The sequence below is a fragment of the Cottoperca gobio genome, chromosome 22, assembly GCF_900634415.1.
Source record: "Cottoperca gobio chromosome 22, fCotGob3.1, whole genome shotgun sequence".
Taxonomy (NCBI): Eukaryota; Metazoa; Chordata; class Actinopteri; order Perciformes; family Bovichtidae; genus Cottoperca; species Cottoperca gobio.
This window is the reverse complement of record NC_041376.1, coordinates 15,562,105-15,578,330: the sequence shown is the minus strand read 5'-3', so window position 1 is coordinate 15,578,330 and position 16,226 is coordinate 15,562,105. Positions and strand designations below refer to the sequence as shown.

Genomic DNA, 16,226 nt, shown 5'->3' with positions numbered 1-16,226 from the left:
AAACACATTTATTTTTTTGCTTGGATTCAATTATTCATCACTGAGAATGATATTAAAATAGTTTTCAAGGCAACACCAGCCATACAAACCAGAAATAAATACGGAAAAAAGATAACTTAAGCTAATATTTATATATTTACCTGTGTACTACATGTAAATATATATATATATATATATATATATATATATATATAAATATTAAGGCCTATATTGTACCTCAAATTAAGTTTTTATTTTTACTTTTTTCCATAAATAAATGCATAGCCTATGTGGTAAAAAAATATTTGACAAAAACTAAAACAGCACCTTCCAAAAATGTATAAGCTATATAGGTATATATCTTCTTTTTTTTCTTTTCTTTTTTTTCTTTGAGGAACATGCAAATTGAAAGTCAAAAATGTTGTTAACGTGCACTCAAATCACCTGGAGTGATGTAACAGTGGGCTGGCTGTCAGTCAGTCTCAGGTGGAGCTGCTGCTCAGACTTTCCAACACTCACAGTGGAACACAGCACGGTCATGAAGATAACCTGACGGTAAGAATCACTGCTTTATTTCTTTTTATTTTGTAGTTTATTTTATTTGACTTCAAGTAGCCATAATAACCAAGCAAAAATTTAAATATTAACCTAGGATAGCCAATGACTTAATGGAATCTATAAAAAAGAAATAGAATAATATCAACTAAATCAATTACAAAGTCAGTTTACCATGAAAGCCTATAAATGCTTTCTATGATGGATTTAATCTAACTGCATGTGTGTTTGCTCTGGGTCACAGTGTATTTGGTGCCAAAGCCTGTTCTTGTGGGGAAGATTTTGACTGGAGGTCTCTATGTGATGCACTGGGAGTCATGACAGACTTATGGTTGATTTCGGTCCCTCTGGACAAGACCAGTTTAACCAATGTAGAGAAACTCAAGCGCACCATTGCCAAAACCAACCTGGCCTCCTGCTGCAAGTTCTCCATTCCAGATCTCAAGGTGAGGCTGTCTGTCGTCTGTCCTAACGAAGAGCCTGAGGGAGTGCTAAGTAAAGTATACCAATCAAATATATACATAAGTACCAGATATGGAAGGGTATTTCTTGTGAGAACAGAATAAAAAAAAAAAAAGAGCAAGACAAGTTGTATGTTAGTTCTGTGTTTATCCCAGTACAGTAGAGTGTGGTGAGGAGGATGACGGTGTTTGGTGTCCTTCTCTGGTGAAGGGATAGAGGCTCAGGTTGCTTTCTACAGTTTGAGGCAAAATTTCCATCTGACCCATTTCACTGAACGTGATCCACGTTCACCTTGGCTGCCAGGAGTTATATTTTAACAGCAGTTTTTATTTTCTGCCAAGAGTTCCAACCTAAAAAGTGTGGCATATTGAAAATTATATGTACACCTCTCAAGGTTGAATCGCCATGAAACTTGCCCAGTTGATTACTAACATTAAGGCAAGTATGTTCTGTGTTAAAATATATATTTTATTTTATATTTAAATATTCAAATGAGGCATTATCTTTTTAAATATGTCCTAATATGCATACATTTCCAGAAAATAAATCTGAACATTACATAAAGCCAGGTTGTGCTAATTAGAGTCAAAGTTTTTTAAAGAGAGAATTGTGGATATCTCTTTGTATCACTCCATAAATCCAAAAAATACTCTCAAGTTATACAATTCGATATAAATCTGGCTATGAATGACATCAACAAACCCCTCAGTAACAACCTTCAGAATATAGAAAGGAATGAAACTGGAAAGTTTGGTGTATGTCTGACGTGGAGATTTCAGGCTCAGAGTATGAGAAATTATTACTTGCTTTTAATTAAAAAACGACCTTTAAAGATATGTAATGTAAAATTCCATATATTTTGCAAGACACTACAGGTGAATAAAGTCAAAATAACAAATAGATATAACCATGAAACTTCCCCAGCTGATTATTTACATTAAGACAATTACAAGTTTTCTGAAATGTTATGTTTAAATATGCAAATTATGCATTATCTAATGCTAACCTTTGGTGAATTTAGGAGAAATCTACAGACAAAAATAGACAAAGTTTAGTAAAATAAAATCTTTCCACTAGTCTGAATGTAGACATGTTATGGAAGCAAAATAGCCCAAAATCTCAAAATAGACCATTGCATGAAAAACGATGTTTTTGCCTGGGGTGTCTTTCCTTAAAAGCCAGTGCATTCACAAGTCATTATGCATGCAGAACTGTGTCAGCCACAGTAACACTGACTCTGCTGTCTATGCTGTGACCCCAGGTGGGAATACTGGACAGTCTGCTCAGTGTGTCAGATGATCTCTCCAAACTCGACACACTAACTGAAAGGTAAAAAAAAGTCCAAGCGTGATGAGCCAAACTGAATATGTTTATGTACACAAAACCTCTTTGTCTCAACGATCATTCCACGTTTGTAGCTTAATGCGCAGCTTTGTCCTTAATTAAGACTTGTAACTGTGAGCTTGTGTGCGGTTTGCACCATGATTAATTGATTGGTTAGTTTTCCCTCCTGATTCTAAATTCAATGTTGGTGTATAAGAGCTGTCACACTGGATGGCCAATTTGGGACATAAAAATGTGGCCTAGGGAGATCAAACCAGACAGATTTTGTCTCGTAATTTAGCCCAGACTTGTTTTTATTCAGTATGAGCCATTGTTTTTTGAATCTCTCTTCAAGTAGAGGTCTTTACTTGGATAAATAAAACTCTTGTGGGACATTAATAGAACATTGTGGGTCTCAGTGCTAGAATTGGGAGAAAAGTGATTTCCAGGAAAGTAGCCAATACATAAAAATGTAACTGAATGAATTAACAAAGTCTGTAATAATGATATCTTTTTCTATTTCCTGGTCAGTGTTATTAAAAAAACCCATCAGTGTATGAAGGAGGTGATGGAGCAGTCTGGTGACAAAGTGCTGGAAAACGCTTTAGCCAATGGAGGTGAGTCACACACAAACACACACACACACACACACACACACACACACACACACACACACACACACACACACACACGCTGAAACATGCCGAGGGTGTTAATTACATAGTTAAAGAACTCATTAAGTAAGTGGAAGCCTGTGGGTTACATGCACACTGCAAGTGAGACTAAGAGCTACTTAAACCAAGCTCCATATGCATGTATACACACAATCATCCACACCAACACACACATTCAGAGATCCCTTTTGCCTTGTTTCCACATAGTTCTGTTTATGCATGGAAGTTCATTCATTCCAATGGGAACGTGATCTCCAATGTGTTTTCGGGAAAAAAAAATTCCGGTGCGGAATTTGCAGCAGATTTCGAAGCATAAAATGCTAACTTCATGTGGAATTTCATTTTATTCAGTTTCTTGACTATGTTGATCGTCAAATTATGTGTTCAGCTAATTGAACACACTGTGAATCTGAGTAATGTTATTTTGATAAAATATATGTTTAGCATAGGCGACACAACCTAAATCGAAATAAAATAAAAGTGGGAGAGTTCAACTTTACATTAATTTACAGTCATTTATTTGCATATATTGCATTATTGGTCCTGTTTATGTCTTGGTAATGCTCCAGGTGCATATTCCATAAGATTGGACGGTGAAAAACACAAATCAACTGAACTCCGATCTCTGTGAACCTTGTGTTGAACACTAGGGGGCGTACTCCGTATAGTAGGCCTACTATACAGGAAACAAAACTGTGTGGAAACAAGGCCTTTACCTTGTATCAGCCTCCTACATAGAGGCAGTAGGACAGATCATTAGCTGCCCAACACAAACCAGGCTAACCAGTGTCTCTGATCACTTTCCCCCATCAGACCACGGCATGACTCAGACAGCTGCCGTGTCACCCCTGAAAGCTTACCTCAAGTCCCTGAGGGGTATTTTATCTGCTGGCAGTTTGCTCTTTGAGCTGGAGTGCAGTGCTGTGTGATACAAAGTGTGCTTTTTTACGCTGCCTTTGCCCCTGTGTTTCCTTATTCCACTGTGTGCTGTTGTTGTGTGTTTACAGATGTGCCATTGTTGGTGTCTGGTGAGGTTATGACTTGTTGTGTGTGTTTCTCAGTGGACCTGATGAGCTACATGACCAAGTTTCAGTGGGACAAAGCCAAGTATCCCACAGCTCTGTCTCTCTCCAGCCTGGCAGACGTCATCAACAAGGTACCAACTAATGAAACTGAGGATGATTATAATAATAATAAGTGGCATGTGATATTTGTTACAGACATAATCACCTTAAAGGAATACTTCACCCACAAGTTGATCATTTGAATATCAATTACTCCCCATGAAGAAAACTTTGTTTTTCTCGCATGCCTCCACGGTGAATAAAGAATTAAAAAACGGAAACAATTCTTGATGAATTGAACTAAATGGGGTCCATATAGTGAGATTTAAGTGAAAAGGCAGGTGTTTTGGAAGTAGTGAGCATGTGGCTGGATAAATGAGACTTGGATTATACTTCATGATTTGTGTGAGAGTTTGTAGACAAATGTTTTGAAGCAACATTAAACGCGGCCCCCATTTTCTTCAGTTCATCAATGCTTTTCTCAGTTTTTGGATTCTTCATTCGCAGTAGAGGCAAGTTTTCTTCATACATTCAAGGTAACACAGGATGAGTACTTAATACACAAATGGTCATTTTGTGAATTATTCTTTTAAAGGCAATTCATTATGACACTTTGACAAAGTTGCGAGACACAAAAGAGACAGTGAAAGTCACTGTGAAATGGAAATTAGAGCGTCTTTAGCTTCAGCAGTGTAACGCATTTCTGAGTGAAATGGGTTAGTTACAAGAGGCATTTAAATAAAGTCCTTCACATGTCATTGGATCTCTCAAAGGGGTGCTGGCTTTTTTCAGTTGCTTGACTATGTTGACAGCCAAATAAATTGTGTAATTGTACAATTAAAAATAAACTAGTTTAGCTAGTTTAACAAATTGTGAATTTGAGTAATGTTATTTTGCTTAAAAATATATGGTTAGCTTAAACTACACCACTTTCATTCAGAGTTCATTTACTTGCATATATTAATAGATATAATAATATATTTACAAAACGTTCTTGCTTCACACTAGCTTCCTTTGCAACATCAACATAGACAAATATTACATCCCAAGGGGTTTTGACAAATCCACATTCAATTCGGAATAAAGTACTTTTTTGCATTATATCTTTGTATCAGCATGCAAGCACCAGAAAGGGAGTTGATACATGAGTTATTATCACATGTACCCCTGATGTTTACATGTCCTGTTAATACTTGCATGTGTGTCAGGAAGTTTCCCAGATGGAGACGGAATTAAAATCTCGAGCTGCGGCGTACAGCAATGTGAAGACGAGCCTTCAAAGCCTCGAGCGCAAACTAGAGTGAGTGACATCAGTAACATATTAGGTTAAAAAATACACCATTATATTATCTATCGAATGTTGAACTGGAATGTCGGTGTTTCCAGTCAGACTTTGCAAACTCGCTGTCTGAGCGACGTAGTGAGGAAGGAAGACCTGGTGACGTCGGAGTACCTCACCACTCTGCTGGTAGTGGTGGTCCGGTCGGTGACACTAAAGGTTATTCTACCTTTATTTCATGGTATAATACATGTAATTTTCTTTATGTGTAAATATGTTTGTGGTCACAGAGGGAGCTACTTGCAGTGGGAGAGGACCTATGAATCTTGGTCAGAGTTTGTGGTTCCGCGGTCCAGCAGGTGAGCTGTCTTTATGCACTCTTAGCTTGTGTGCACCAGCAAAGCCCCGATTTCCTGCTCTCAGCATTCAAAAGGTCAGGTTAGGTAACCACAGGTGTTCCATTACGGACAGAAAGTAAGAGTCCGTGTAGTAGATCAGTTGCAGGGAAGGAAATGTTTCTTTTTTTCACAGGAAGAAATGTATTCAATTGAACATTTTAATATTTGAATGCTTTGAGACATCATGCCACAACTTGAGTAGCAAACCTTACAAGAAAAATAAAGTTCTTTGTAGACTGACAACCAAAGCAAACCAAAACCTAAAGAGCTATATTCACCCTCCAGAACAGATCAACTCCTGTCTGTTCATCTCACGTTCCCATTGGAAGGAAATACTGGTGCCAGTGCCAGTGAGTGTAAGAATAACTAAAGGGAAATATGGCTAATATGGCTTTTTGAAAGTTGATGCTGGTGTGATTGGGTACAGCAGCTGATTTCTTATATTTTGTGTCAGTATTCACTAAGTTACGTTTGAACTTTACTATGCTAATAAAAAACAGATTCACTATTTGTGTGTCATACTAGAAAAGTCTCTTAAAAACATGTAAGACACTGAAACTATTCATTGATGCTTATACTCTAACAGCAGTGAAACAGTGAAATGGAACTCAGCCATTCAATTGAATTTTTACACCTGTGTGTTTCATACTGTGACATGTCAATATGTCTTGAAAAAGGTTTATTATCTCTTACTGAATATCTGGGCTTTCATCAATATGCAGTTTTACAATACATGAATATCACCCAGTCACTCTAATTTTCTGTCATTATTTTGTGTGACCTTCAGGAAGCTGTGCGAGGATGGAGAGGGAGCCATGTTCTCGGTTACACTCTTTAAAAGAGCTGTGTGTGAATTCAAAGCCAAAGCCCAGGAAAGCAAGTAAGCAGGATGGATTGGAGAAAATACCCCATCAAGTCAAAGCTGTGTTGTCTGTGTCACTTACCATAGTGTAGTCTATGATCCACACAGGTTCACCGTGCGCGAGTACAGCTTTGATCTGGAAGCGAAGAAGCAGCAGGAGATGAAGCAATGTAGTGTTCACAAAAAGGAACAATATGTGAGTCTAACATCATACCCTATAGAGTTTTATGACAGCCGTGCCCAGTGCACACGTTTTTGGTCAGAACTCAAGAATTCATTTGCATATTATGACCATTTCAAACAAATGTCTAATAGGATAAAATGATGAAGTTTATGGGCTTTTTTGGGGGGTTTGTAAACTGAATCTTGACTGGTTAGCAGATGTGCACAAGTGCGAGGCAGTAATTCTAGTTTTGATTCGTGTGTATTTTGAAGTTTTCTATATGTGTGCATGCTTCTTCTCCATAGGGAATCTTTGTGCGTTGGCTGAAGGTGAATTTCAGTGAGGTGTTTGTTGCCTGGATTCACTTGAAAGCATTGAGGGTGTTTGTGGAATCAGTCCTCAGGTCAGTGCTGATACAATGATCTCTCATTTTCTCTTAATATTAATGAAAAATGGCATGTGATGAATGTTCCTGTGTCTCCTGCTAGGTACGGATTACCGGTGAACTATCAGGCTCTTGTGCTGCACACGGACAAGAAGCGTTCAAAAAGACTGAGAGAAGAACTCGCCTCACTGTTCATACATCTGGACCCCACTGCCACTTCCAGCAAGACAGATGTAAGAAGCCAAATCAACTTTCACTGCTTATTAGTATGTCATTGTTACATTCATATTTCATCTGGACATTTAAGCTTTTTCATGTAGCCTGCTTCTTACATTCAGTGTTGTAAAGGCAGTGGTGGACGAAGTACTCAGATCTTGTTATGAAGTAAAAGCCAAGCATTCAGATTTTTACTTTAGTAAAAGTACAAAAGTATTGTCACCAAAAGTAAAAATACTCATTATGCAGAATGTTCCAGAATAATGTTATATTATATTATTGGATATAATGATTGATGCATTAATGTGTTTGTCACTTTAATGTTGCAGCTGGTAGATGTGGAGCTTAATTTGAACTACTTTATTTTTAAGTAAAATTTGTTGGGTAGATTGTGTATTTCCTCAATCAATAAATGCTTATTTTATTCTACAATATTACATCATAACTTATTTGTTAATTATATTTTGTATTGTTTATCTGAACATACAAGTCATTTCAATGATCAAATAACTGCAGTGGATTAAAAAGTACAATATGTCCCTCTGAGTAGAAGTATAAAGTACCAGAAAATGGAAATAATCTAGTGGAGTACAAGTACCTCCAAATTGTAGAGTACAGTGTTTGGGTAAATTTACTTAGTTATTTTCCAACTGTGGAGGTACACACTGACTGGTTTAACTATCAAGATGCAACACTCAAAAACTATTGAAATCTATTTTAGTCAGAGTGAAACTGAATGTGGTGAATTTGAAAATGTTTCACCAACACCAATAACAGCAAGTAATCAGGAGTGTTTGTCAAGTCAGATTTAATATTGAAGTCTGGGTGAAGGAGAGCGCTGTCAACCATCTGCTGACTCGGAATGACATCTGTCTCATGCATATTCATCCATGGCCTTGCCAGACTGCAGTGAGAACTTAATTATGGGCTGTTGTACTGCCTTATGAAGACAGTAGTTCAGAAACAGTGAAGTTGAGATAAAAGGGTTTGTAGTTTGTAGCCCAAAGGCTAACCAACAGTAGCCGAGAATACGCAAAATTCAACCAAACTGCTGAAACTCTGAGAGCCGCTCAAAGTAACACTGCTATCTTATCTTCACGTGTGGCGTCGGCCTTTACTTTACGTTAGCCTTCTGTATGTTTACTGTGCCACTAATCGGAGGCGCTACGGTCCATGTACACTTTGGTAGTTTGTTTATTGGACTAAATACAAAATTGCAAAATCGAGAAAACGGCGGGGGACTGCTCCGCGGGGAGGAGAACGTCCGGCGGCTCCAGGGGACGAATCAGTTGTTTTTCGTTCAGTAATTAAAAAAACAACAACATAGAACTGCTTGGGTAAAGAGCTGGACTTAAATGGTGCACAGACAAACACTCCTGCAACACAATGAATGCTTTGGTTCAAGGTGTGTGTGGCACACTGTTTCCTGTGTTCTCCCCTCTGCCAAGCAGGTAAGCTGTGACATCCCAGGACTCTGTCAGCACGAGTACTTCTCCTACGTCTGCTTCCACATCAACACCAATCTGCTGGAGATCAGCTAGCAGTACACAGAGGAGCCACACAATGACAGAGCAATGAGGGCCCTGTCACTCATGTGGCGGAGTGGACCAGTCAGAGCCAGGAACACTAAGACCCTCAACTCTGAAATTAAACATATCTAGTGATCCTCCTTGAACATCTTGATTTTCAACATTTCTCATGAGCCAGAGATAACTGTCTTGGACTTGGACAGCAGTGTAAATCCTCTTGTCTGGTGAACAGTGAATGGATTTGGTGTCCTCTTCGCTACAATATCAGCTGCTACACTTTGTGATGTGCTGCACAAGGGACTGTAGAACAATTTAAATGCACTGTAATTGTTAATGTTGGTGTACAGCTTCAAGCATTTTAAGTGGACACATCTTAGAAATATAAAAGCCATCACAGTGCGGTAAAGAGTTCTTTTTTTCTTCACATTATTTAACACAACAGTCCAGTACATTTTTGTACATATCACTCATGCATCATGACTTTGTACATATCACTTTATCTTTTAACTCATATTTAATCAGAATGTTTTTAAATGTAATGCTATCAATGGTACAAGGAGAACTCACTTCCTTAAACCACAATGTAAAATACTCCATTAAATGTAACAGTACTGCAATCAACATCCTATAATGTTATAATACATAAAAGCTTTTCTGATAGTATTAATGGGCAGGATTTGTTCAGTATAGTTGTTCAATGTAAATATAATAATCCATTTAGTAGTTTTCATTGTTTGTGGCGGGCTACCACCAGTAACTACGGGTTTCGTCAATTCATTGAAATCTTAAAGATTATAACTTTAAGTAAAAGTACGCAAGTATTATCAGCTAAATGTATTTAATGTATCAAAATAGACACACTGTAAAATGAAAAAATGAGAGGGAGCTGCATGAAGTCTGATAAATTGCCTCATGTGATGTCACTTGAGGCAGCGTTGGTTGGGTCAGAAGACTTAAAGGTTGTAAATTAAACAAATCTGGATGTGTGGCGTTAGAAAGAAGTGAGTTTACCAGACTTCTGTAGCTCGCTGTTCATCACTGCTTGAGGCTCGAGGCTGCATTAGGCGCTACTAGCATAACACATGTCCGACCGAACTGTCTTCGCTTGAGTTGCATTGTGGGTAATGTGAGGAAGAAGAATGTGTGGAATAAAGAAGGATGTCACTGGTTCTGCTGCATTGATTTTGATCCACTAATAAAAAACTGTGCATCGTGAGTTTGACAATGTTACAGGAGTGTAATGCTAAATCTGTGGAGTCAGCTAGTCTTTTATATACAGTTCGTCATTTAGTCCAGTGTTTCCCAATCTGGGCGACAGGCCCCCTCCGAAGATAATGAGGTAGGTAAAAAGGAAAAACACAAATTTGCGGCACATTTATATTCTCTAATCTTTGTTTTACTGTTTTACGACAGAGCCTTATCTCTTTGAGCCTCAAACATTTATTTAAATGAAATCATTTGAGTAGTTTAGAGTGGAAATCTCTCTTTAGTGTAACTGCTAACAGCTCATACATCTGACACATGACAAACCCCAACTACACAAGATTATGATTATGTAAAACCTTAATCTATAAATTTACCAGTAACGTCAACTGGCAAATACAGTTAAAAGTATATAATATGGTAGTAGTAGTAGTAGTAGTAGTAGTAGTAGTAGTAGTAGTAGTAGTAGTAGTAGTAGTAGTAGTAGTAGTAATAGTAGTAGTTATAAGTAACATGAAAAATAAATACTCAAAGTTGTGCCACTTGAGTGTACAGTAACTTTCAGTTGTGGACAGTAACTAAGTAGATTTACTCAAGTACTGTACTTAAGTACAATTTTGAGGTACTTGTAATTTATTTGAGTATTTTCCACTACATTTCAAATCAAAATGCAAATATTGTACTTTTTACTCCACTACATTTATTTGAAGATTCAAATTAATAATACAACACATAATCAACAAATATGTTATCATGTGTTATTGTAGGTTAAGATAAAACTTTATTGATCCCTTGGTGAAATTCACAAGCTACCCAGCAGTGTATGAAGTAAAACACTTTTTAAAATCCTCCTTTACCAGCTGGAACAAACAAAGTGATGAACACATTAATGCATCTATTTATCATTCAATAATTGTTGCGCCAAATGAGTACTATTGCACTTTAAGTACATTTTGACAGTAGTACTTTTGTACTTTTACTTAAATATACATTTTGAATGCCCGACTTTTACTTGTAACAGACTATTTCTACACTGTGGTATTACTACTTTTACTTATGTAAGTACAGATCTGAGTACTTCTCCATCACTGGTTACTTCCCACCACTGAATGCTATACTGTACCTGATCACCAGAGAGTGCACTATCTCTGTACTGTGCAGCATCCATATTTTTTTTCTGCTATTATAAATTATACTTGATCAATTAATATGTTTGATGTTATAAGAATATTTGGATGTTTGGATGGACAATAAGCTTTAACCTCTGTGGGGAAGCAGTTAGTTTGTTTGTATGCGCGCGTGTGTGTGTGTGTGTGTGTGTGTGTGTGTGTGTGTGTGTGTGTGTGTGTGTGTGTGTGTGTGTGTGTGTGTGTGTGTGAGAGAGAGAGAGAGAAAGAGAGACAGAGCGAGAGGGAGAGAGAGGTGGGAAGTGTTAGGGAAAGCTGGCCGCTCAAGCTGTGCCACACATTCCATGAAGTCTGAAGAGGAAACATTTACGCGCCGAAATAATGGACATCAATTCTGGTTAGTAAGCTTTACTTGAACATTATAGGACACGTATTTGCTCAGTGAAACGTTTAGAAAATGTGGACGGTTCCTAAGCCAAAATATAGAAGAGGTTCGTGTGACGAGGGGGAGATTGCTGTCAACATTGGCGGAGTCCGAGTGGAGCTTTTCGGGGATGTTTTGAACCGCTACCCGGAGAGCAGACTGGCGGAGTTGTTGAACTGCTCAACCCAGGATCACGAAGTTATCTCGTCGCTTTGTGATGACTTCGATCCGGACAGAAAAGAGTTTTACTTTGACCGAGATCCTGATGCCTTCAAGTGCATCATCGACGTCTACTACTTTGATGAAATCCACATCAAACCCGGCATCTGCCCCATCTGTTTCATCAAGGAGATGGAGTTCTGGAAAATAGACGCAAGCGTTTTGGATGAATGTTGTAAAAGTTACCTTAGTGAGAAGGAGGAGGAGCTGACAGAGATTGCGAACAAAGTGAAAGCGATTCTGGAGGATCTGGAAGTGGATCAGTGCATTACGCGCACCCAGCGGTGCCAGAGGTTCCTGTGGAGACTGATGGAGAAGCCGGGTTCCTCCCTTTCGGCGCGCGTCATTGCCATCGCATCCTTCCTCTCTGTCCTGGTCTCCGCGGTGGTGATGTGCGTGGGCACCATCCCGGAGCTCCAGGTGACGGACGCAGAGGGAAAACTGAAAGAGCACCCGATCCTGGAGGCAATCGACACCGCCTGCATGGTGTGGTTCACCGCGGAGTACTTACTGCGTCTTGCCTCCTCTCCGAACAAGTTACACTTTGCGCTCTCTTTCATGAATGTCATAGACTTTTTGGCTATCATGCCTTTCTATGTGGTCCTGTCTCTCACCTACCTCGGCACGACATCCATGATGGAGCTGACGAATGTCCAACAGGCTGTGCAGGCGCTCCGCATCATGCGTATCGCGCGTATTTTCAAGCTGGCGCGCCACTCCTCCGGGCTGCAGACTCTGACCTACGCACTCAAGACGAGTCTAAAAGAGCTGGGGCTGCTCCTCATGTACATGGGCATAGGCATCTTTGTGTTCTCAGCGCTGGCCTATACCATGGAGCAAAGCCACCCAGAGACGCTTTTCAGGAGCATCCCGCAGTCTTTCTGGTGGGCCATCATCACCATGACCACGGTGGGCTACGGAGACATATACCCCAAAACCACGCTCGGCAAGTGCAACGCAGCCGTGAGCTTTCTGTGCGGGGTGATTGCCATCGCCTTGCCCATCCACCCCATCATAAATAACTTTGTGGTCTTCTACAATAAACAGAAAGTGTTGGAGACTGCGGCAAAGCACGAGTTGGAGCTGATGGAGCTGAAGTCTGGGAGGGACGTGCGCAGAAAAAGCAGGAATTAGTGGTTCCCAATCTTTTTCCTTTTCTATCACTGACAACCCCAGACTGAGTGACATATTTTATGGATATTTCATATTATATTCACTGCATAACAATAACAGCACAGAACAACTGATAAACTCTACAATTAACCCAAATAGTGAATGCAATAACTGCAGAACAACACGGGATTTGGATGGATTTTGAACAGATTATTTCCTGTGAATGTTGCATCAGAGATAAGTTTTCCTCTTATTTTTAGGAACTTTTAATACAATTCTCTATTCTGTTTTTCAACAATCATACATACTTATTTACAAGGTGAGTGTTTTAATGCGTACTTTAGAAAAGAAAAGAGGGAAGGCTCTGTGAATATAGTTTGTGTATAGGTCTTTATCGTGCCCTTATCCTGTTAATATCTTAAATAATAATCCAAACTTATAACTAATAACTATTTAATTACATTTTCATCACAAAGATGAATGAAATCCTGAGATATTGGCCAAATGTATATATTTAAAAAAAGTTGTCTTACACCCCTTAAAATCAAGGAGGCCTCGCGACCCTCCATGAAGCTTGGGAACCAGTTCATTAGTAAAGACTGTTTTTTCCCGAATCAGTAAAGACTTTTCCAAGAACTGTTTCTTTCCTGAAGTAAAAAAAGGAATCTTAGTAGTGAAAATTAAAACTCCACGTGTCCAAATCTAATGCACCAAAACACATTTTAAAACATCTAAAGTCAAATTTAACTTACACAATGTGTTATGCAGAGACCTTGACATTAAGACTTTTCATGGTCCTGCACACACATTGGGTCAGCTCCATGCAGCGTTCTGTACATAGCACCATAACAAAGATGTTGTCTGTTGTTTCTGCTGCTTTGACTGTGCCACGTGCTGCTTATTCCATGCTGCAGTTATTTTGCCCATAACTCTTGCTATCGTGAAGGCTGTTGTTATTATAGAATTAAAAGTTGTGCATGATAAAAACCTGTAAGTACACTTGTGCATAGAGATTCATTAAAGGTGTATCCTGCTAACACATGTACAAGGTGGCACCCATTCCAACAGTAATGATAAAAACATTACAGAATTATTATTTTTTTGGAGGAGAGTACAAATCAAGTTGATATGTTGTATAATTAAGTTTCAGTGCTTTGGTGGCAAATGTATCAGAGAGGGACTTAGATAGGAGCAGTGTGGGTGGATTTATAGCTGCTATCATTTTAAGTGCTATAACAATAAGTGCTTTATTGGAAACATTGGATACTCTAAAATATGACTAAACTAAATCATATATTCCAGCCCCCAGAAAACGGGTGTTAATCTCTTTAATCAGACAATATTTACTGTGTAGAGGAATATGTTGTGTTACTTTGTGCTGTGTGTCTCGCAGACCCCACTGATGGATGTTTTACAGATAGGAAGAAATGGTGGGAACACAAGAAGATTTCTTTCTTTTTATTGTCCTCATTTCTTAATCTTTAGTCCAGGAAACATTAACCACATGTGACTACTGAACAGCTGCTGACCATGCCATCCTCCCCCAGATACTATGTGAATAAATATTATGTTTCAATATTTTAGCTCAGCTCCAAAGGTAAAGTGTGTGTGTGTCTTCTGAATGTTCATGCATGCATGCTTCCCTTCAAATGAGTTTTAAAACACATGAACACAAGACATGTGCACTAACGTTCACCTTGCCAAATTTTCACAAATTACATTTTCAAATATTTTTTATATAAAGATAGTTAGTTTGAGTGTTGGAGTCATTTAAAAGTCAATATAGAGGAGATTGAGTACTTTTTGTTGAACAGTTTTTGTTTTGTTTTGTGTTGAACAGTGTTCAGATTCTTTAAGTAAAATAAGTAATACTGCTATATCGAAATACTCCATTAGAAGTAAAAGTCCTGCATTGAAAATACGAGTAAAAAGTATTATTAGCAAAATGTATTTAAGCATCAAAAGTAAAAGTATTGATATACGATGAGTATATGGCCCCCGTGAGTGTTTTACTAATGCATATTATATGACTTGATTATTCTTTTCATGTGTAAGTAGTATTTTACTGCAGCTAATTGAGCTGGAGATCATTTAAACTTTTCAATTTCAATATATATTGCAATACATTTATGTATGTATGTATGTATGTATGTATGTATGTATGTATGTATGTATGTATGTATGTATGTATGTATGTATGTATGTATGTATGCATGTATGTACAGTATATCTCAAAAGTGAGTACACCCTTTAGATTTTTGCAAATATTCTGTTATATCCTTTCAGGGGATAACATTATCCTACTGAAACTTTGATATAACTTAAAGTAGTCAGTGTGCTGCTTGAATAACAGTATAGATTTATTGTCCTTTGAAAATTACTCAGTACACAGCTGTTAATGTCTAAACAGCTGGCAACAAAAGTGAGTACATCCCATAGTGAACATGTCTAAATTGTGCCCAAAGTGTCAATATTTTGTGTGACCACCATTGTTATCTAGCACTGCTTTAACCCTCCTGGGCATGGAATTCACCAGAGCTGCACAGGTTGCTTCTGGAATCTTCTTCCACTCCTCCACGACGACATCACGGAGCGCACGGATGTTGGACACCTTGCACTCCTCCACCTTCCTCTTGAGGATGCCCCACATGTGCTCAATTGGGTTTAGGTCTGGAGACATACTTGGCCAGTCCATCACCTTAACCTTCAGCTTCTTCAGCAAGGCCGTTGTCATCTTGGAGGTGTGTTTAGGGTCATTATCATGTTGGAAAACTGCCCTACGGCCCAGTTTCCGAAGAGAGGGGATCATGCTCTGCTGCAGGATGTCACAGTATATATTGGAATTCATGTGTCCCTCAATGAAATACAGCTCCCCAGTGCCGGCAGTACTCATGCAGCCCCAGACCATGATGCTGCCACCACCATGCTTGACTGTAGGCAAAACACATTTGTCTTGGTACTCCTCACCAGAGTGCCGCCACACACGCCGGACACCATCTGACCCAAACAGGTTTATTTTGGTCTCATCAGACCACAGGACATGGTTCCAGTAACTCATGTTCTTGGATTCATTGTCTTCAGCAAACTGTTTGCGGGCTTTCTTATGCATCGGTTTCAGAAGGGGCTTCTGTCTGGGGCGACGGCCATACAAACCGATTTGATGCAGTGTGCGGCGTATGGTCTGGGCACTGACAGGCTGACATCCCACTTCTGCAACCTCTGCAGCAATGCTGGAAGCACTCGCACGTCTA

General features: G+C 38.8%; 2 protein-coding genes across 4 annotated transcripts; both read left to right on the top strand.

The window, feature by feature from the left end:
- The first annotated feature begins 369 nt into the window (after positions 1–369).
- LOC115027405 (V-type proton ATPase subunit C 1-A-like) lies at positions 370–10,065 on the top strand. 3 transcript variants are annotated; one of them, XM_029460728.1, is made up of 13 exons: positions 370–534; positions 779–980; positions 2,258–2,325; positions 2,851–2,936; positions 4,055–4,149; positions 5,266–5,357; positions 5,444–5,539; positions 5,627–5,695; positions 6,522–6,614; positions 6,705–6,792; positions 7,065–7,162; positions 7,248–7,377; positions 8,809–10,065. In XM_029460728.1, exons 2-13 carry the CDS (start codon positions 852–854, stop codon positions 8,899–8,901), a joined length of 1,137 nt encoding a protein of 378 aa, XP_029316588.1. In that variant the 5' UTR covers positions 370–534; positions 779–851; the 3' UTR covers positions 8,902–10,065. The 3 variants fall into 3 exon arrangements, with proteins under 3 accessions (XP_029316588.1, XP_029316587.1, XP_029316586.1); XM_029460727.1 differs by having other exon boundaries at positions 4,001–4,149; positions 8,812–10,065; XM_029460726.1 differs by having other exon boundaries at positions 4,001–4,149.
- Positions 10,066–11,560: 1,495 nt separating this feature from the next.
- On the top strand, positions 11,561–14,962 carry kcnf1b (potassium voltage-gated channel, subfamily F, member 1b). Its single transcript, XM_029460754.1, has one exon. The coding sequence runs from the start codon at positions 11,677–11,679 to the stop codon at positions 12,994–12,996; it is 1,320 nt and encodes a 439-aa protein (XP_029316614.1). The 5' UTR covers positions 11,561–11,676; the 3' UTR covers positions 12,997–14,962.
- The last annotated feature ends 1,264 nt before the right edge of the window (positions 14,963–16,226 follow it).

Excerpts from the sequence above, each read along its gene's own strand:
- kcnf1b (XM_029460754.1), top strand. The coding sequence starts at position 11,677 with ATGTGGACGGTTCCTAAGCCAAAATATAGAAGAGGTTCGTGTGACGAG.
- LOC115027405 (XM_029460726.1), top strand. The coding sequence starts at position 852 with ATGACAGACTTATGGTTGATTTCGGTCCCTCTGGACAAGACCAGTTTA. Across the intron at positions 981-2,257 it reads TCTCCATTCCAGATCTCAAG|GTGGGAATACTGGACAGTCT; the intron begins GTGAGGCTGTCT and ends CTGTGACCCCAG. Across the intron at positions 5,540-5,626 it reads CTGCTGGTAGTGGTGGTCCG|AGGGAGCTACTTGCAGTGGG; the intron begins GTCGGTGACACT and ends TTGTGGTCACAG.